Source organism: Danio rerio, chromosome 9, assembly GCF_049306965.1.
Source record: "Danio rerio strain Tuebingen ecotype United States chromosome 9, GRCz12tu, whole genome shotgun sequence".
Taxonomy (NCBI): domain Eukaryota; kingdom Metazoa; phylum Chordata; class Actinopteri; order Cypriniformes; family Danionidae; genus Danio; species Danio rerio.
Genome location: NC_133184.1, coordinates 54,434,251 through 54,456,736, shown reverse-complemented (window position 1 = coordinate 54,456,736; position 22,486 = coordinate 54,434,251). Strand labels below are relative to the sequence as shown.

General features: G+C 39.2%; 2 protein-coding genes across 6 annotated transcripts in view; one reads left to right on the top strand and one right to left on the bottom strand.

Moving 5' to 3' along the window:
* The window catches only part of marchf4b (membrane associated ring-CH-type finger 4b), a 47,170-nt gene extending 29,048 nt beyond the window's left edge, over nt 1-18,122 (bottom strand). The window contains exon 1 of one of the 2 annotated variants that reach the window (XR_012384992.1): nt 17,237-18,122. Coding sequence is in view for 1 of the 2 variants with exons in the window: in NM_001030165.1 (NP_001025336.1) it covers nt 17,237-17,587 (351 nt within the window). In the remaining variant the exon portion in view is untranslated. The remainder of the gene's footprint in view (nt 1-17,236) is intronic. The other variant, NM_001030165.1, reaches the window with a different exon arrangement.
* Nucleotides 17,277-22,486, top strand: part of LOC141376228 (SWI/SNF-related matrix-associated actin-dependent regulator of chromatin subfamily A-like protein 1) — a 50,785-nt gene continuing 45,575 nt past the window's right edge. For 2 of the 4 annotated variants that reach the window (XM_073913296.1, XM_073913298.1), the window contains exons 1-2: nt 20,130-20,259; nt 20,637-20,889. In XM_073913296.1, the coding sequence (XP_073769397.1) occupies nt 20,680-20,889 (210 nt within the window). In that variant the 5' untranslated portion in view covers nt 20,130-20,259; nt 20,637-20,679. Of the gene's footprint in view, nt 17,439-20,129; nt 20,890-22,486 lie in introns of those variants that run through there. The other 2 variants (XM_073913297.1, XR_012385671.1) reach the window with 2 other exon arrangements.

The window sequence follows — 22,486 nt, the reverse complement described above, 5'->3', positions numbered from 1 at the left end:
CAAATGCTTTCAGAGAAAGAAAATCAAGCTGTGGAATGGCCCAGTCAATCATCTGACTTCAATCCAATAGAGACACCCTTGTCGTAATCAGTGGTGGACAGAGTACTGAAAAATCATACTCAAGTAAAAGAACTTGAAAAAATGTACTGCATTAGAGTAAAGGTATCTGTTGTTAATATTACTCAAAGTATGAGTAAAAAGTAGAGCTTTCAAAAGTACTCAAGAGTAGTGAGAATTACGCTGTGAAAAGATAATGCGTTTCCATTTAATTTCTGCATGTGTGTGTAAACGTAACATTCTGTAGTGCATTTAGTTATTGCCCACCAGACACACAACATCATAAGACGTTAATATTAGGTTAGATTTAGGTTGTGATGCCAGGTGACCTAAATTCAATGTCTAGCCAGCATCTAAGGACATTGTTATTTTATTGTCTGTCACGGTTTATTCTTTATTTAGCCTTCCTTCTTTATTATTATTCTCCGTAATTTTGTGTTGTGGTGGAGATTGTTTTACTAATTGCTTTTTCTTTTCTTTAAGGCTGGCTCCGCCTTGCACCTGCCGCTAATTCGGCTTGTTGCCTTTATAAGCTGAAGCTGAGTGTGTGTCGGGGTGGCTCTTGATTTCCAGTGAGTCTGACTGATCCTCGCGATCTTGTCTCTCTTTGGAGAGTGTGACCCGTACTTGCTGAGAATCTCTCCGTATCTTGTCCTGATGAAGGTCCGAAACTTCTGTGCGCATCTTGTGCAGCCGCTGTTGAGGAGCCATGCTGGTGTTGTGCCGTTTCTTTGATCTATGTTTTTTTATCTATATTTTCTTTATGATTTATGTTTTGTTTGTTTGTTTAAGTAATTGCTTTGACTTGGATATTGTTTAATTAATGATTTATATTTCTGTTGCCACCTTAATTAAATAGGACACGTATCTTCTGGTCTCTAAATAAATAAAGAATTGTAATTCTGGTTTCTGTGTCCTTTTATTTTGCTAACCCCTTCCCTAGACGAGCCTTAAAAACTGGGGTTCGTAACATGTCCAATAATGACGTCAAGTGGCGTTGATATTTGGTTAATTTTAGGTTGTGTTGGAAAGTGACCCAAATCCAGTGTCAAGCCAGCATCTTAAACCAACGTCATATTGACGTCAAATACTGACATTTATTTATCAGTTATGGCAACCAAAATCTAACATCTGATAGACGCCATAGTGGTAACGTCCACACAACGTCAAGCTGCAACATCATTTGATGTTGATATTTGGTTGATTAATGCCAAACTGACGTTGAGTTCTAACATCAACCTAATTTTCATTTCCAAACAAAATGCAACATCCCCACGACATTGAGGTACAATGTCAATCTGGCGTCATGTTGATGTCTTGTGCCTGCTGGGTGTTTAAGGCCATTAAGGTTATCATACAGTAAACATCCGTCATCTTCTCATCAGTGACGTGCATCTAAACAGTCTCTGGGTCAATGCATGTAAAGATTTTGGACATCTTCTTGGACACTTTCAATGCTTCCAAACAGTTTGCTGCAATTATAAATCACCATGTCTTGAGGTTCATTATGATGTGATTTACCTTTATGTGTGATTTGATTGGACAGGAATCACAGGACTGATTTTTCTAATCCCCATAGACAAGAAAAAAATAAAGTCGTGACTGCAGGATGAAGGAAAGTAGTGGAGTAAAAGCACCGATACAGCACTACAAATGTACTCAGGGGAAAGTAAAAGTAAACATGTTTAAAACTACTTATGCCTAGTTCAGACTGCATGATTTTAGCCCCGACTTTGACTCGCCGACAGGTTTTGAGAAATCGCTGACAAATGAAATCACAGGCAAGTCGGTGCTCGTGCATGTGAGTGACAATCACACAGTATTAACTAAGACGCGATCTGAGAGAATCCCCGATGAGTCGCCGATGCCTGTGAGATGTTTGGCGTGCTGAATAAATGGAGCAGCCGGCGATTCAAATCATGCCATGTGAAATGAGTTTTGACTGAAAATAACATCAGCGATCGCCTACAGCCAATGAGAGAGCAGCATTCTCTTGTGTGTGTGTGTGTACCTGCAGGCCAGCTGGAGGTTGAGGGAGAAGTTAAAAGCATTCATCTTCGGTTTATTTGGACCCATGAAATGGAGGAAAAACTAGTGGAGGTTTGACAGGAGCACCCGTGTCTGTTTGATGGTTCATACAGAAAGCTAAAAAAGATAGTTGAGGACAAAGTGCTCATTCCCTTCAAACTCAGGTGAGCAAATATGTAAATTTTCTACCCCTTTAAAGGCTTCTTTCTTGTTATGTAGTTAATAAGAAAAGATATACTACGTATTTTTGGCTGTGAGACGTAGTTTGGACGAAGTTGTCGGCGATTCTTCCTATAGTAAAGTCATGCAATGTGAAAGCCCCTGTTGCCGATTCATCTTGCAGTGTAAACAAAGCAGCGACGAAACGTAAGCCCAGATAGTCATGCAGTGTGAAAACATCTGTGTCACGACTACTATGAAAGTCCTGCAGTCTGAACTCGGCATTAGTAAAGTACAAATCCTGAGAAAACTACTCAATTACGGTAATTTGAGTATTTGTAATCTGCTACTTTACACCACTGGTCGTATCCTGACATTTGGTTGATTTATTTTTCAGTGGGTTTGTCCATATTTGACCCAATGCTGGATTAAAACAACACTAGAGCGTATGCTCCCACATGAACTCGAAATGCTCAAGCGGGTGTAGAAATGTTAAAAGCAAACTGTGAAAATGTGTGACTGAACGTTTCTCTCTCTCTTTTCTCAGTTTGTGTCTCTGCAGGTCTGAAAGATGAGGGGGAAACAGATGAAAGGAATCGTTCGGGTTCAGCGTAAGTTGCAAGTTAATATCGAGGGCACAGTAAAAGGCACGGAGGTGAAAAAAACACTTGTGTTTTTGCAGTTGCATGAATTATTCAGTATAAACCTGGATTTGTTTTGACTGTATATATGTGAAGTGTTTTTGGAGATGCCACTGTTTTTTAGGCGCATGAATTTCTGCTGAAACTGAATCTCAAAAGCAAAGGTGACAGCAGCAGGGAGCGCGCTTTTTAGGGGTCATGTGACGACCAAAAAACAAACAACAACAACACTGTCATTTAGATGCATGAAAATTATTTCAATATGCAATACACCTTACTTTTTTGGTAAAATATGATGTAGCATTTACAATTTTCACTTTTAATTAATTACTCATTTCAAGAGTTCACACTCGGATATCGTTTGACAAATGATAGCAGCTTTGGCATGCTGTCTCAGGAGAGAACCCTATGCTCGGAGATAATTGAGCCCTGGGCTCCCGCCTGTTTGATTGAGCATGTAAGGGGAGTACGAGATCAGGTAGTTCTCGAGAGCTCCCCGTGGTAAAGAAAGAAAGTTGGAGAACGTGTGGATGGGGGGTTTCATCGGAAAACGAAGATTAGGGAGTATTTTTTTTCTAAGCTACTTATAGTGAGGTTGGATTAATCTGATTGACTAACTAATGATTGTAGATTGATTGTAGAGACCCGCTGGGTCAATCATATCACATGCTCCTCTCAAAATTACTTTGTGAAACTTCACTAATGTCACAAATATTGAGGTAGGAATTTAAGTTAATGCCATCCAACAACAATAAGTATATTTGTTGCAGAACTCAGTGATGGCTGCAGCCGCACGGCTGTACGTACTGTGCTTACCTACCATGAGAGGGCGGGAATTAATGCAGCTTTATTACATCATTTAAATTGATTATTAAACAGTATACACTACGATGTATTGACAAGGCAAGAAAGAACGAGAAGGTGTGCTTTATTTATAGACGTTTTTGTAAAAACAACACCAAATAGTGTACATCATGTATATATGTTAACTAACTTATCTTGGTGTTATTACCTTATACTAACTAGAACATGCACCCAAACACTAGCAAACAATATAGCAATAATACAGCACCATCAAAAAAACAATAAAGAAATCTCAGCCAGGCTGATGGAATAAGAAACAAAACAGAATGACATGTAAAAAGGAAGTGGAGAGAAGAAAATAAAATTATTACCAGGAAAAAATTATTACAGAAACAAAATTAACCTATAAAGCGTGTATGTACTTGAATGGTGGGACAAGGGTAAAGAAATCTATTGGCTTTAGTTTTGCTGGCGGTCTTTTCACACACTAAAAGATACAGATAGCTATTGTTTAAATTTAGATAAGTAAACGCTTTTTAAAACAGCTAAACTTAATTAAGACATTTGCCAAAAGGCCTAACTAACTAAGGAACAAATACCACAGTTTTATCTAAGCCGGGGAAACTGTCTATTTTATCAGACAGATCAGATTCAGCTGCCGTGCGGCCTCCTCGCATGGAACCGCTACCATTCAAGGTGTTTTAAACAATTTTATCTGACAGACTGGCATGATTAAGCAGACATCTCCGTTCTCACAACCAGTTTCTGAGTTTTCTCACCCTTCCAACCGAATTTGTTTATTTATTCATTTTCTTGTCGGCTTAGTCCTTTTATTAATCCGGGGTCGCCTCAGCGGAATGAAGGGACTAAGCTGACTAGAAATTGTCCAGCTGCAACCCATCTCTGGGAAACATCCACACACACACTCATACACTACGGACAATTTAGCCTACCCAATTCACCTGTACCACATGTCTTTGGACCGTGGGGGAAACCGGAGCACTCAGAGGAAACCCACGCGAACGCAGGGAGAACATGCAAACTCCACACAGAAACTCCAACTGAGCTGAGGTTCGAACCAGCGACCTTCTTGCTGTGAGGCGACAGCACTACCTACTGCGCCACTGCCTCCCCTAAATATTCACATCTTGGACGAGATAAAAGCTGCCTGCATGTAAAAACAATACATACAAAAAATAATATAAAATAAATAAATAAATAAATAAAAAAACTGACCGGCCCACATTTTAAAAAATGGTCCGGCCCTTCTGGCATTTGCCAGAATTGCCAGATGGCCAGTCCACCCTCTGCGGGTGTAGAAATTCTGGGCGGTTTTGAAACGGAAAGCCCTCCCCAACCTCCAACGTGTTCTCGCGACCATCACCCCACCAACCACCCCCCACCCCACCCCAAATTTTTGTGACTTTCTCGACCATCACAGCACCACCCCCCCACCCCCCTTTCCCCATCCTTTCCGTGATTTTCTTGACTTTTGCATCTCTGTGCAATACGTAAAAATTACTGTTGTGCTGATCTGTAAATAGCAACAAATCAAACCAAACACATCTTGCACCTTATAGGGCCTTTAACCTTAATTCTAAAGTGTTTGCATTATTTACAATAAAAGTAATCTTAATTCACACCTTTGAGAAATATTAATTTAATATTCAATATTAAATTAAAATGTTAAAATGTTATATCAATCCTCTGTGAACATGACAGGTAAAAGAAAAAACGCATTTGGTAAACTTGCACTGAACCAGAACTCATCCCCTGTGCTTTTCAGATCCAATCTGCATTTGTAAAGATGAAGATGTCTGGACAACGCAATGTGACGTGAGCAATCATTGCATTTGGAAACAATTACACTAGTCAAAGATGCAGGAATGCATTAGCGAGCGCTGTATTACTCAGAGCCACACATTCAAGCAGGATGTTTTCACAGCATCTGTCAGCGGCTCGATAAACACGAACGCTGAACCAGCAGAAAAAACAGGCGTGAATCAGTCAGACGGAGATAAAAGACGGAAAATCAAAGCGATGTCCTTCATCTGGACAGGTCTCTCTATCACGCCGTATATCTGAAAAACATCGGCTGTATCTCCCCACACAAAAAACACAAAAGAGCAGATTTGATCTCTCAGATAAATATATAGTAAATATACTAGCGTACACTGTAAAGAATGCAGGGTTCCACACAATTCCTTCATGTTGTCCCAGCACAAATTGATTAAGTTAACTTAATTGCTTTTACAAATTTTACGTTTGTTTTAAGTAAAATTTTAAGTTTTAAGACTGGCCCGAAGGTTTACCTTTCAATAAGATAATAGCCCCTTTCACACAGTGATACCGGTAAATATTCGGAAAATTTCCGGAACGACTTTACCGGTATATTCAAAAAAGCGCTGTTCACACAGGCGAGGACGTTACGGAATTTTTCCAGAAAAGACCGTTCACACATCCATTCCAAAATACCGGTAAATTCTGACATCATTCACCACAAATAAGCTTTAAACGGCTGCGCTTGTATTAGTAAACATTTGACTACATTACAAACTCTGTGGATGATCAGTATTGTGAACCACTTCGATGAAAACATATGGAGGATCACTTTCGCATGTCGAGATGTTCATAATATGTGCGTGTGCAGGCGCTCACAGGCTGTTTCACAGGCACACGCAAAGCTTGAAGGTAAACAAACAGCGGCTTATCATAAGCATCTTATCGATGATTATTTACACAGTTGGCATTAAGATGAACATATAAACGTGATCTGACTAACTTCTAGCAGCTAAATGTGTCTGGGAAAATATTCAAAGGCTTTTATTCTCATGAACCGCGCGGACGTAAATGCGTCTGACTGTTCTGATAGGCTAAAGCAGACGTCTCACGTCAGCACGTTCTAGACGTGGACGCGCTTTTTCCGGTAATCTTCCTTCTGCATTCACACAGCGCAGCATTCCGGCAAATTACCGGTAATGTTACAACTTCTCTTTCCGGAAAATAGCCAGAACGAATTTACAGGTATTTTCAAAAAGGGCCTGTTCACACATACACACCTTTCCAGAAAATTGCCAGTAATTTTCCGGAAAGGTCTGTATGTGTGAAAGGGGCTAATGACACTAAGTGCACAGCTAAAATAAGGAAGGAGTGGCTTCACAACAACTCTGTGACTGTTCTTGAATGGCCCAGCCAGAGCCCTGACTTAAACCCAATTGAGCATCTCTGGAGAGACCTAATATGGCTGTCCACTAATGTTTACCATCTGACCTGACAGAACTGGAGAGGGTCTACAACATAAAACTTCAGAGGACTGAACATAAAACAATTAAGTTGTCCTAAAAAAACTCAAGAATTGTGTTGATTTTTATATCATTATGATATTTGCTTTTAATATGATTTTTATTATATTAGTTTTAAAAAACCCTTAACTACTTATAAATACAAATGGTTTGTAAATAATGTGATACTTAATTTAGTAATGGAAAGCAAATCATTAACAGAGTATGAAAATACAATTATTAACCACATTTTAAATGTGTTTGTAAGTCAATAATAAAGCATTTGTAGCTGCAGTTATAAACTGCTTACTAACTAAAGCTTATTAATGTAGAGTTAATGCTTAATAAATAATGAATGCACTAGATGCTAACGCTTAATAAATGATTCATAGTGTGTGGTTATTATAAAGTGTTACCAATAAATTAACACCTGAGTTTGGTGGTGTGGTCGTTACATCTTGGGTGTGCATTATTTTATGATAATTTAACAAACTAGATTCAGTTACTGATTGTTCCCAAACCTAAAGTCACTGTTTAGATGTTGAATTTCAGACATTTGTCAGGTTTTTGTCTTCAAACTGCTCCTGTGTGTAGCACTAGTTTTTCACACATCTCCCCAACAGCCATCAGCGTAGCGATATAGAGCTGTAAAGCGCCAGTCAAAACCTGCCAGAACTGCTTTAGCTGTGTGTTTATCTGAAAATAACAGCACATCTTAGAATGCTCATCAGCCAATCAGAATCAAGTATTCAACAACCCAGCTAAATAAAAAAAAAAACGGTTTAAAGTATGCAGAATGGTGGCTCAGTGTCACCTCACAGCAAGAAGGTCACTAGTTCGAGTCTCGGCTGGGCCAGTTGGCATTTGTGTGGAGTTTGCATGTTCTCCCCGTGTTCTTGTGGGCTTCCCCTGGGTGCTATAGGTGAATTGAATAGAATAAACTGGCCGTAGTGTATGAGTGTGTGTGAATGAGTGTGTATAGGTGTTTCCCAATAAGTTGGCGGTTCATTCCTCTGTGGCGACCCCAGATTAATAAAGGAACTAAGCCGAAAAGAAAATGAATGAATGAATGTAGACCTGAGGTGTTGATGTGGTCGTTACTTATTGGCTGCGCATTATTTTCTGATAATTTAACAAACTAGAGTCAGTTATTGATCCTATATGGTTCCCAAACCTAACCTGTTGTATTTCAGACATTTGTCAGGTTTGTGTCCTCAGACTGCTCCTGTGTGTAGCACTAGTTTCTCCCACATCTTCTCCAAAGCTTTCTGTTGTGTTTTGATGTGATTTTTGACTGTTGTAGCTGTGAAATCACTCAAATCATTCAGCGTAGTAATATAGAGCTGTAAAGTGCCAGTCAAAACCTGCCGGAACTACTTTAGCTGTGTGTTTATCTGAAAATAACTGCACAGCTTAGAATGCTCATCAGCCAATGAGAATCAAGCATTCAACAAGCCAGCTAAATAAAATAAAACTGTTTAAAGTAGGCAGAATGGTGGCTCAGTGTCACCTCACAGCAAGAAGGTCACTGGTTCGAGTCCCGTTTGGGCCAGTTGGCATTTCTGTGTGGAGTTTGCATGTTCTCCCCTTGTTCGTGAGGGTTTCCTCTGGGTGCAATAGGTGAATTGAAGAAAATAAATTGGCCGTGGTGTATGAGTGTGTATCATGGCCTTCTAACCCTCCCCATTTATTGATTGGCATATCATCATTCTGTCTCCTCTCCACCAATCAGCTGGTGTGTGGTGTGCAGTCTGGCGCAAAATGGCTGCCTTCGCGTCATCCAGATGGATGCTGAACACTGGTGATGGATGAGGAGATTCCCCCCCATTGTGTAAAGCACTTTGAGTGCCTAGAAAAGGAAATGTGAATTGTAGCCTCAGTTTCCTGTTCTTAGCTGACAGGAGTGGCACCCGGTGTGGTCTTCTGCTGCTGTAGCCCATCCGCCTCAAGGTTGGACGTGTTGTGTGTTCAGAGATGCTCTTCTGCAGACCTCGGTTGTAACGAGTGCTTATTTGAGTTACTGTTCCCTTTCTATCAGCTGGAACCAGTCTGGCCATTCTCCTCTGACCTCTGGCCTCAACAAGGCATTTGCGCCCACAGAACTGCCACTCACTGGATATTTTCTCTTTTTCAGACCATTCTCTGTAAACCCTAGAGATGGTTGTGCGTAAAAATCCCAGTAGATCAGCAGTTTCTGAAATACTCAGACCAGCCTGTCTGGCACCAACAACCATGCCATGTTCAAAGTCACTGAAATCACCTTTATTCCCCATTCTGATGCTCGCTTTGAACTTCAGCGGATTGTCTTGACCTTGTCTACATGCCTAAATGTATTGAGTTGCTGCCATGTGATTGGCTGATTAGAAATTTGAGTTTATGAGCAGTTTGACAGGTGTACCTAATAAAGTGGCCGGTGAGTGTATATGTATATATTAACTTATTTTTTTCTGTTAATGGAATAATGAACTTGAGCTAACATAAATAAACAGTATTCCTTGTACCTATTTAATTAATTAATTAATTATAAAATTTATTTATTAATTTATTTATTTATTGTTTTAATCAGTAGATATAGTAATATTCATTAAAGTACTAAAAAAGCATTGTATATTTCAAATCTTCTGTCTTATAGTTGTGTGACAACTAGCCCCGGTCTTCTCTTCAGCATTTTAAATGAATAATGAAATGGGTTTCCCCCTAATATTGTAACCTCTATCTGAGTTACACAACTTCTGGAACAAACATAAAGGGCGGGGCTTGATTTTGTCCACGTGGATTTGACTAGATGGTAGTGCTTTTCTATTGGTGGATCCCATGTGATTGACAGACCGACCCCGTTCTCAGCCACCAATCAGAGAAGACATGTTGTAGAAAAAGTTATTTTGATTTCAGATTATGAGCACACATAAATAATACAAATAAATACTAATAATGTGTATCCATGCATGAATAATTAATAAACAAACACTGCAGCATTCAATAGAGAAATATGAAATATCCACGTTGATTTGATGGACCCTTATAACACTCAGAGGAGGAAAGTAATGGATGCATCTTAGGTTTCTGTCTTTCAGCACAGGTGAGGATCATCTCAGGTAACACCAGGCTGACTTCAGAACAGTTTGTGCGCCATAACACATCAGTTTTTCATTTGCTCTGACTTGGCTCGAGCTCAAACGTATCAGTGAAACAAGCGTGATATAAATGTCGTTCTGTTGTAAATTGTGGTGAATCATCGTCCCTTTGGGTGAAGTCGGTTTTTTGAAGTGGAAGCAATTTGCATATGCTTATGAATAATTCATGAGGGCTGCTCTGAGTTTTCCCACTAAAACAAGGAGCGTTAAGAAGAGTAAATACTCCACTGCTGACCGTGCGGTCATGACCTTACAAACAGGAGGTTAATTTAAACAGCGACTCTTAGAAAATATCAGAACGTTTTCATTCATTCATTTTCTTGTCGGCTTAGTCCTTTTATTAATCCGGGGTGGCCACAGCGGAATGAACCGCCAACTTACCCAGCAAGTTTTTACGCAGCAGATGCCCTTCCAGCCACAATCCATCTCTAGGAAACATCCACACACACATTCACACACACACTACGGACAATTTAGCCTACCCAATTCACCTGTACCGCATGTCTTTGGACTGTGGGGGAAACCGGAGCACCCGGAGGAAACCCACGCGAAGGCAGGGAGAACATGCAAACTCCACACAGAAACACCAACTGAGCCGAGGTTCGAACCAGCGACCCAGCAACCTTCTTTCTGTAAGGCAACAGCACTACCTACTGCGCCACTGCCTCACCCCATCAGAACATTTGAATTTGAAGATTTATTTTTCAATTGAATCTCTCTCTTTCTCTGCAGGTAAAGTTATTTTGCTGTCTAGACATTTTGTACAGTACTGCCAAAGCGTTTTAAATAATATATTAAGATCAGCAAATTAATCAAATATACACACTGAAAAAACGATTCATTAGATTTACTCAATTTATTTTAAGGCAAGCGGTTGCAAACAATTGATATGGGTTGAATTTAAACAAACAAATTAAGCTGAACATTACTAACATTCGTTTGTTTCTTTAAACCAAGCGGCAACCTCCCGCTCTCCCTCAGGAGGCCAATACGGAAGTAACTGAAACTGCAATTCATTGAAATTCCGCTAGTTCTGGCTCCATAACAGAGCAAAGTTTAATTGAGCCCACTGTTACAATGGCCAACTTTACAGCAGAAAAAAGGTGTTTACAGCCTGATACAAAGAACGATTTTGGTTAATAAAGCTAATATTATCCTTCATGACAACTGTGAGGGGGTGAATTTTTTTATAACTCATCAGTTTCCTTTATATTAGGTTATATTAAGTTTGCATAATTAAGGGCGTGGCCACTTGATTGACAGCTAGGTCTCGCTGTCATCGTCACTTCACCTCAGCTGACTCCGGCAGATTAGTCACTGATTTCGGCATATTCATCATATTTTTGTTTTGTTTTATGTGGCTTTACACAGTCAGCTGCCTTTTGGGATTATTTCCTACAATTATCAGATGATATGGGATGCTGTGTGCACTTGATTGTGCTCACAAACCATTCACGCGGCCTCCGTTTACAATGTGAGTAAAGTTATCTGAAGTGTTATCATACAGTGTTATGCTGGATTTCATCAATAGTCTTACATTAACTAACACAGACTATATCTGAAGTGTTTGGAAGTAATTCGCGTTTTCCTCCTGTTGAAAAACGTCATAAGAACAATGTTTAGTGGCTTAATGTATTACAGCAGTGTTTTTAAAAGACTAAACACTTTATTGATATAGTATACAACCAAGCACATGTGGTCAGAACACAAACGAGTCGCAGGTGATAAAGTATTAAGTGTTCTCCCAAAGTAAAGTGTGTCTGAGGCAGGTCCAAGCAAAATGCCAGCAGTGTCTGTAGCTCCGCTCACTCTCCGCCTCTTTGCCCTTGTTTGGTATCCCGCCATGAGTGCGATGACGCGCGAACAAAATGGCGACGGTTGGCCACGCCTACTTGTGGCTTCTTTTGCGCTCTTCAGAAACCTATGGGTGACGTCACGGACACTACATCCATATATTTTACAGTCTATGGTTTAAACTCAACCCATATACATTGTTTACAACCACTAACCTTAAAAAAAGTAGTAAACCCGAATAATCGTTTCATGCAGTTCATTCATTTATTTTTGTTTCGGCTTAGCTTATTTATTTGGAGTCGGACTGAACCGCCAACTTATCCAGCACATGTTTTACGCAGAGGATGCCCTTCCAGCTGCGACCCATCTGTGGCAAACATCCATACACACTCATTCACAACCGACAATTTAGCCAACACAATTCACCTGTACCGCATGTGTTTGGACTGTGGGGGAAACCGGAGCACCGGGAGGAGACCCACGCGAACGCAGGGAGAACATACAAACTCCACACAGAAACGCCATATGACCCAGCCGAGGCTCAAAACCAGCGACCTTCTTGCTGTGAGGTGACAGCACTATCACTGCGTTGCCTTATTCAGTTCAGTAAATGAAAAATAAATGACAGAAAAGAAAAAAAAAGCAGACAATTCCTCTAATATTTCATTAATTTTCCTTCGGCTTAATTTTCGAGTCACCACATTAACCGCCAACTTATACCACATATGTTTTACACAGAGGATACCCTTTCAGCTGCAACCCAGTACTGGGAAACACCCATACACACTCATTCACACACATACACCTGACAAAAGTCAAATTCTCCAGCAGGATAGCGCTCCTTCTCATACTTCAGCCTCCACATTAAAGCTCCTGAAAGCAAAGAAGGTCAAGGTGCTCCAGGATTGGCCAGCCCAGTCACCAGATATGAACATTATTGAGCATGTCTGGGGTAAAATGGAGGAGGAGGCAATGAAGATGAATCCAAAGAATCCTGATGAACTCTGGGAGGCCTTCAGGAACGCTTTCTTTGCCATTCCAGATGACTTTATTAATCAGTGATTTGAGTCATGTCAGAGATGTATGGATGCAGTCCTCCAAGCTCATGATGGAGTCAGACACAATATTCATTCTGTCTCCACTGCAGCAGGACTTTATATTCTACACTGGACATTATTTCTGTTCAGTTACAAGACTTTTGTATAATCAGATCTTACTGTCCTATTTAAAGAATTAATAACCAATCATATTTTATTGTGGCCTAATAAGCATAATCTAGAGGTATTTGCCTTTCATATAAGCCACTTCTGATACCAAATGATCAACTAGAAGTCAAGTTATTATTTGCTGTTCTTAAAACTTGGATAAGTGAAAGACTTTTGTAAGCTAGTGTACACTACGGCCAACTTAGTTCATCAATTCACCTCTACTGCATGAGCTTGGACTGTGAGGGAAACCAGAACACCCGTAGGACACCCACGCCAACACGGGGAGAACATGCAAACTCCACACAGAAATGCTAACTGGCCCAGCCTGGACTTGAACCAGTGAACTTCTTGCTGTGAGGCAATAGTGCTTACCACTGAGGCACTGTGTCGCCCTGTTTTATATTTTCCCCCCAACATATTAATTTGGGTTTACCAATACTTCAATTAGTTAGATTAGTTCCAGTTTTGGCTTTTGGTACTGGCTAATCTAATGTAATTGGCAGGCACAAATATATTATTGTTCACCATCCTGTAGAAAACATGAATTTAAAAGAGAGATCTGTTATGCTGAGCACTGTATATAAAATCCTGTTCCTTATTAGAAATAAAAAACATAAACAAACTTTTATATTCACTGGTCAAGAGGATGAGAATCCTGTTTAAAACTTGATAAGCTGCTGTCCTGCGAGTGTCCTGCAAGTGTCCCCGATGTTTAATTTTACATATGTTTTTCACTTTACTAAATAATAGTTTGTACATTTGATATGCATGCCATGTGTTTGAACAAACAACATCAGGCAGTTTGGAAGTTTCTGCTTTGTGCTTAGGGGAGTGACCGTTGGTGCCGCTCATGAATATTTAATTATGTAGATCAAACCAATGCATGACAGTGTATATGGACTAGACATTTTTGATTACTGTGTGTGTGTGTGTGTGTGTGTGTGTGTGTTTGTGTGTGTGTGTGTTTGTGTGTGTTTACAGTTTGTAGTAGATTGTTATTTGTATTTAATGTGCTTTGTGCTTAGGGGAGTGACCGTTGGTGCCGCTCATGAATATTTAATTATGTAGATCAAACCAATGCATGACAGTGTATATGGACTAGACATTTTTGATTACTGTGTGTGTGTGTGTGTGTGTGTGTGTGTTTGTGTGTGTGTGTGTGTGTGTGTGTGTGTGTGTCTGTGTGTGTGTGTGTGTGTGTGTGTGTGTGTGTGTGTGTGTGTGTGTGTGTGTGTGTGTGTGTGTGTGTGTGTTTGTGTGTGTTTACAGTTTGTAGTAGATTGTTATTTGTATTTAATGTGCTTTGTGCTTAGGGGAGTGGCCTTTGGTGGCACTCATGAATATGTAATTAGGTATATCAATCCAATGAGTGGCAGTAAATATGGACTTTACATTGTTGTTCATGGTACTGTGTGTGTGTGTGTGTGTGTGTGTGTGTGTGTGTGTGTGTGTGTGTGCGCGCGCACAGTTTGTAGTAGATTGTTATTTTTATCTGAAATGCTTTGTGATTAGGGGAGTGGCCACTGGTGCCACTTATAGATGTTTATTTAAGTAGATCAAACCAATGCATGAGTGTATATGGACTTTACATTGATGTTTGTGGTGGGTATGTGTGCGTGTGTGTGCGTTTACAGTTTGTAGTAGATTGTTATTTTGATCTAAAGTGCATCTGAATATACATTAGCGGGAGTGGCCACTGGTGCCACCCATGAATATTTAATCACGTTGAACAAGCCAATGCATGACAGTGTATATGGACTTTACATTTTTGATTATGGTGTGTGTGTGTGTGTGTGTGTGTGTGTGTGTGTGCGTGTGTGTGTGTGTGTGTGTGTGTGTGTGTGTGTGTGTGTTTACAGTTTGTAGTAGATTGTTATTTTAATCTGAAGTGTATCTAAATATACATTAGGGGGCGTGGCCACTGGCACCACGCATGAATATTTAAATAGATTAAGTAGATCAAGCCAATGAATGACAGTGTAGGGACATTAAATTGTTGTTTTTGGTACCTGTGAGTTTGTGTGCTTACAATTTATTGTAGTTTGTTATTTTCAGAAACATTTAATTCTTCCTCTAAATATGTAAATATTATAATTAATTTTTGGTGGGATTATGGGGGGGGGTGTTTTGGATGAAAGTGAAGGCCGGGGAAGAAAGGGGATTTTGGTCCCTGCACTCTCAGAAATAAAGTTATACGTGAGCTGTCACTGGGGTGGTACCTTTTCAAACGGTACAAGTTTGTACGTAAAAGGATACCTCAAAGGTATATATTAGTACCTAAAAAGTACAAAAGTGTCCGTCTTAAATTTTTTTAGGTACTAATATATAATTTTAAGGTGCCAATATGGACCCTTTAAGTACAAATGTGCACCTTTTGAAGAGATACCACCCCAGTGACAGCTCGCGCACCTTTATTTCTGAGAGTGTGTAATAGTAACTCTGGGGGTATGGAGCTAGATTTGTTTCTTTATTATTCAATTGAAAATATTTCGTTTTAAAGAAAAATTAAGTATGTAGTAATTAAAAAATTAAAGATTTCAAATAAAAAAACACGTTTAATTTTAAAACTTATGTCAATGATAATAAAATATTTTGGATTGCAAAAAAATTTGCTCTCTTTACTGCTGTCTTTTATTGCACATCTAGAATCTTTGCTTGCAGGATGAAATGTTTTGCTTGTGAGTTGAAAAGTTTTGAACCCATGAATGCCGGGGTTAATTTTCTGTCTTTATTATTCAAACAGACACATGAAGTTTTTGACCAAAACTAGGTACAATGCAATAAAAAAAAAAAAAGATTTCAAATAAGAAAAAAAACATTTATTTAAAAAAATCCACACTGCAAAAAATAAACTATTGCCATTTAATGCAGTTACCAGCAAACCGAAAGCAAAATGAATGAGCACACAATGAATTAATCTGGTGGTAACTGCAAAAAATGACTTATTGATTCATTCATTTTTCTTCGGCTTAGTCCCCTTATTCATCAGGGGTCACCACAGCGGAATGAACCGCCAACTTATCCAGCATATGTTAACACAGCGAATGCCTTTCCAGCTGCAACCCAGTACTGGGAAACACTCATACACTCTCACATTCACACAAATACACTACAGCCAACCTAGTTTCTTTAATTCCCCAATAGCGCATGTGTTTAGACTGTGGGGGAAACCGGAGCACACAGAGAAAACCCATGCCAACACGGGGAGAACATGCAAACTCCATACAGAAATGCCAACTGAGCCAGCCGGGGCTCAAACCAGCGACCTTCTTGCTGTGAGGCGATTATGCTGCCCACTGCATCACCGTGATGCCCATATTTCCAGTATCGATTATTTTAATTAGTAATATTATTTAATATCCAGATCTGAGCAAACTGTTTAACTATTAAAAGGCAGACCCCCCATACATCTTATTTTGATGTTCATCAGGGAGATCAAGCATTAAAGAGCCCCCCCAAACCACCCTGTACTTCGCACCCTGAACCTACCTATACCACCAAACCTGTCCCGAACACGACACATTGCATATATTGTATACATTTTTTGATTATTATTTTTATTATACATTATTATTATTACATCATAAAGTATATTGTATTTATTTTTGATGCATGTAGTATTTACGGCCACTTAAGGATTCATCCATTTTCCTTCAGCTTAGTCCCTTTATTCATCAGGGGTCACCACAGCGGAATGAACCGCCAACTTATCCAGCATGTTTTACACAGCGGATGCACTTCCAGCTGCAACCAAGCACTGGGAAACATCCACACACACTCATTCACATACACACTATGGCCAATTCAGTTTCAATTCACCTACAGCGCAAGTGTTTGGACTGAGGGGGGAACCGGACCACCCGGAAACCCACACCAACACGGGGAGAACATGCGCACAGAAATGACTCGAACCAGCGACCTTCTTCCTGTGAGGCTAACCACTGAGCCACTGAAATAAGTGTATGAATTTTAATATGAGCTTTCAAGTACAAATTACTTTAGCCATCTCAATGTAAAGTGGGACCATTGTTTTGTATTGTTGAAACAAGTTTAGAAGATAAAGTGTGACCCAAAACAACCTTACACAGTATAGTGTGTAACTTTCTTGAATTGTAGGGTTTGCTATCTACCTTTTCCGGCCCTTGGAAGCATATCCTGCACACCGGGGTTCCTTCTGCATAGCTGATGAAGGAGAACCGGTCATCTTTGCGGTCTCTGGAGAACTCCTCTGCCGCGGCGCCCGTCCACCCGGATCCGCCTGCGGCCGCGTCCGCTCCCGCAGAGTCCTCCGTGGACGCGCCGCTCCAGTCCCGGAGCCGGTGTGCGCGCAAGGTATTGTTGTTATCAGATGCATACGGGCTGTTTCTGCTCGCTTGTCCGCTCATGGGGCTTGTGGGAGCCTGTGGCCCGAGCAGAAACACCTTGAGGTCGCTGAAGAGGACGCAACAGCGGCTCTTCAGCATGCCGTGACCGCGTAACATCCAGCGGGAAAGAATCGGGATCAATTACCGGAGCTTCCGTTGAGTTAAACGCTTAACGGCGTATGCATTAAATCCATGGTGCTCCACAGCAATTGAAATTCCTTCTGATACAATGCGTTCAACCACCTTAAACTAATTGAGAAGTTAGCAACAATGGGGAATAATTAGCCTAAGTGCCATTATAAGTGAACAATCCCGAATGAAGTAACAGTAAACAGGTGTCACAAGCCATAAGATTCATTCCATCCTTCTGTGTTGTGGTTTCCAGGTGTTAAAGCATCCCTTTTTGGATCTCCTCAGGTAGATTTGCACATAAAAACCTCGTGCGCGCGCGCTCTTGCACTAGCTGCGGCAGGTGATGTTTGCTGCTTGATGCACGGAGGGTTTTCTGTTGCAGTTATTTTGCTTTGGTCGTCGAGTTGTGGGGTAATTCACCGGGGATGTGTAATCCGAGCAGTCCTCGTGCGGTTCTGCGTGAGACTCTGATGCTGCGGTTTCAGCACTCTGATTCCCGGGACAGCTACCAGGCGCGTACACGTCACACGCGCGGAGTGACGCGGGAGGGGGAGAGGGACACTTATTTATTTATTTTATTTTATTTTATAAGATTTTTCACTGTTAATTATTATTATTATTATTATTATTATTAAATGTATTATTATTGTTGTTGTTGTTGTTTTTGTTATTTTATTAGTTGTATTCTTTTTATAGTTATTACTATTGATTTATTATTATTATTATTAAAATCCCTCTCATATTTTTTATGCTAGGCTATTATAAGTCTTGTGTATCTGAATTAATGTTACCACATACACAGATTTATTATTAATATTATTATTTATTATTATTGTTGTTGTTGTTGTTTTTGTTATTACTTTATTAGTAGTATTGTTTTTATATTTATTATTATTATTATTATTATTAATATTATTATTAAAACTCCTCTTATATTTTTTATGCTAAACTATCGTAAGTCTTGTTTATCTGGATTTATATTAAAACAGACACAGATTTATAATTAATAATATTATTATTGTTGTTGTTATTGTTATTATTTTATTAGTAGTATTGTTTTATATTTATTATTATTATTATTATTATTATTAAAATTCCTCTCATATTTTTATGCTAAGCTATTGTAAGTCTCGTCTATATGGATTTATATTAAAACAGACACAGATTTTTAATTTATTAGTGTTATTGTTATTCTATTTATTATTGTTATTATAATTGTTATTATTATTAATATTATTCATTAATTTATTTTATTTTCGGCTTAATCCCTTTATTAATCTAGGGTCGCCACAGTGAAATAAACTGCCAACTTATCCAGCATATGTTTTACGCAGCAGATGCCCTTCCAGCTGCAACCCACCACTGGAAAACACCAATACATTCTTACTCATTACGGACAATTTAGCTTACCCACTTCCCCTATAGTGCATCTGTTTGGACTGTGTGGGAAACCGGAGCACCTGGAGGAAACCCACGCCAACACAGGGAGAACATGCAAACTCCATATATATGTCAACTGACCCTTCTTGCTGTGAGGCGACAGCACTCTTTTTATATATATACATACACATTTTTTGTAATTTTGTAGTTTCCTTTTTGCAATATTATACATTAATTTAAATGTAGGCTAAGACCTTCCTATTTCTAAAGATGTTTGGTGAATGGTGAAATAAATTTTTTTTTATATCTGTTTATAAATATTTTCTCTTCAAATGTACCAAAATACATTACCTATATTCACTGAAAAAATTATAAAAATATTCATTTTCATATTCAAAATGGGGTGTAGTAATTTATGCTGAGCACTGTATATACACATACACAAATTAAAGTATTTTAGCATAAGGATTTTCTCACTGGTGAGGATGAGAATCCTGTTTAAAACTCGATAAGCTCAGTTTTAATTTCATTAAATAATCATTGGGACATTTTATGCCCATGCCCTGACATTTTGAACATCAGAAAATGTTGAAGTTTCATTTTAAGAAATTTGTGCTTAGGGTGGCCACGGGCGACACTCATGAATATTTAATTTAGTAGATGACAGTATACATCGACTTTATTTCATTTTATTTCACAAATTTGGTCTGTTTATTATTATCATTGATGTTGTTTTTTTATATATATTGTTCATTTATATTTATTGCTAGTTTAATCTATAAAACGTAACAAAAATGTATAATGTGTCAAATTAATATGTACAGATGATCATCCCAAATTACTGCTGTTCAATAATGTTAAGCTCTCTGTTGAGCAGTTTCAGCTGTCAATCCTATTCATCATTTATCCCGTATCTTTAACTGTATACTCCTTTAAAATAGTAATTAATTTAATATTATTAAATATGTGATTATGTTATTAGTAAAATACATTTTCTCTGTGTAGCTGGAGAAAAATACCTCGATTTCGCATATTTGTTTTATTGTAATAAGCTCTTAGTCCCGCCCATCTGTCATATCCATCAACACTATTGGACAGTCTTAACGTCAATCAAAGAACGTCAGCCTCCAGCGCCGCCGCTGACGTCACGATTACGCGTCATATCCACCATGTCGCGGTTGTTGCTGTTGAGTTTTTCCTCTTACTTATTAAATCATTCATTAATTTCTGTTTTATTAACATCTACTCCATCCACAACCCTACACCTACCCCTCGCGGTAATGTAAAAATAGCAATTATGGTTGTATAATGCCGCAAAAGTACGCTATATTGAAATGCGCATGCCCAGTAGTCGCAGCTGTATGTTCAAAACCGCGTCATTTGAAGTACGCGGTAAAGTTTTTCTGTAACTTACTAAAATTAATCTAGATTTTGCTTTCTATTGAACGATTTTGAACATCAAACGACGCCTAAATGAAATATGTTTGAGTTGACTGTTAAACTTTGACAACATCGAAGATAAGAGAACATGGTCAAGATACTATAAACAAGCATATTGCAGGAGACTGGAAGGATTCAGCCGGATTTATTTGTTCTTTGTCATGCAACTGGTTTATATATGTGTTTAAAGTACTACATGTTCATCCTTTGTTAGTCGTTGTGTCAGTAAGCGCCTGTAAGTGGTCACTAAAGCAGGGATGTCTGTGAGTCTGACTCCAGAACAGCAGCGGAGGATTGAAGAGAACAGAAAGAGAGCATTAGCCAGAAGAGCTGAAAGACAGGCTCAGATCGCAGATCCTGGACCTGCTCAAAACAAACACACACAGTCCGGGACAACAGGAGGCCCAGCCAAAAACAACCAGCATTTTGCGTCTGATCGGGGACAGTCAGGGGCACCTACAAGACAGGTGGGCATCAGAAACTTTGAATTAATGTTTTATGGTTTTATTGATTGAATTTTGCATACATATTAACAATATCAGAAAGCCGTATACAATTAAAAAATGTCTGAACCTTATAATGTATTTATTTAATGATGTACATTTTGTGTATTTTGTTTACACTTACCTGCCCTGGCATCGATATTTATACTATTTTTGCTGTTAGGCTTATAAAAAATCTTTAATTTTTTTATTCTATATGGACTGTTGATGTGAGGTAGCATTTTCCACTGTCTCACATGAAGAAAGAAAAGCAAAATAACTAGCTTTGTCATCCGTTTATGAAATGCAGTAAATGTTGAAACATTTCCTAGTCTTCCCTAAACCACTTATAAACACTATTGTGTTATTAAATTTGTTACATTTTTGAGCAGTAAATTAAACAAAAAATCGTAAAATCATCATTAAATACCTCAAGCTTAATTTTACAAGTGGCTATTTTAGGTAAATGGCAATCGTTTTTATCATCCATTTATTTCTTGAAACATAGGAACTTAAATCATTATGTCACTGAAAACTACGCTCACCGGCCACTTTATTAGGTACACCCTGCTAGTACCGGGTTGGGCCCCTTTTTCCTTTCAGAACTGATGATGATTCGCGTTTTATGACATGGCGTTTTATCCTGTTGGAAGTAGCCATCAGAAGATGGAGACACTGTGGTCATAAAGGGATGGACATGGTCAGCAACAATAGTCAGGTAGGCTGTGGTGTTGACACGATGCTCAATTGGTACTAATGAGCCCAAAGTGTGCCAAGAAAATATCCCCCACACCATTACACCACCAGCCTGAACCGTTGACACAAGGCAGGATGGGTCCATGCTTTCATGTTGTTGACGCCAAATTCTGATCTGAATGTGGCAGCAGAAACGGAGACTCATCAGAGCAGGCAACGTTTCTCCAATCTTCTATTGTCCAGTTTTGGTGAGTCTGTGTGAATTGTACCCTCAGTTTCCTGTTCTTAGCTGACAGGAGCGGCACCCGGTGTGGTCTTCTGCTGCTGTAGCCCATCCGGCTCAAGGTTGGACGTGTTGTGTGTTCAGAGATGCTCTTCTGCAGACCTCGGTTGTAACGAGTGCTTATTTGAGTTACTGTTGCCTTTCTATCAGCTGGAACTAGTCTGACCATTCTCCTCTGGTATCTACAAGGCATTTGCGCTCACAGAACTGTCGCTCACTGGATATTTTCTCTTTTTCGGACCATTCTCTGTAAACCCTAGAAATGGTTGTGCGTGAAAATCTCAGTAGATCAGCAGTTTCTGAAATACTCAGACCAGCCCGTCTGGCACCAACAACCATGCCACATTCAGTCACTTAAGTCAACTTTCTTCCCCTTTCTGATGCTCTGTTTGAACTGCAGAAGATCGTCTTGATCATGTCTACATGCCTAAATGCATTGAGTTGCTGCCATGTGATTGGCTGATTAGAAATTAGCGTTAACGAGCCGTTGGACAGATGTATCTAATAAAGTGGCCGGTCAGTATGTATGTATTTATGCATTCATATATGCCTGTGTGTGTGTGTGTTTATATATATATATATATATATATATATATATATATA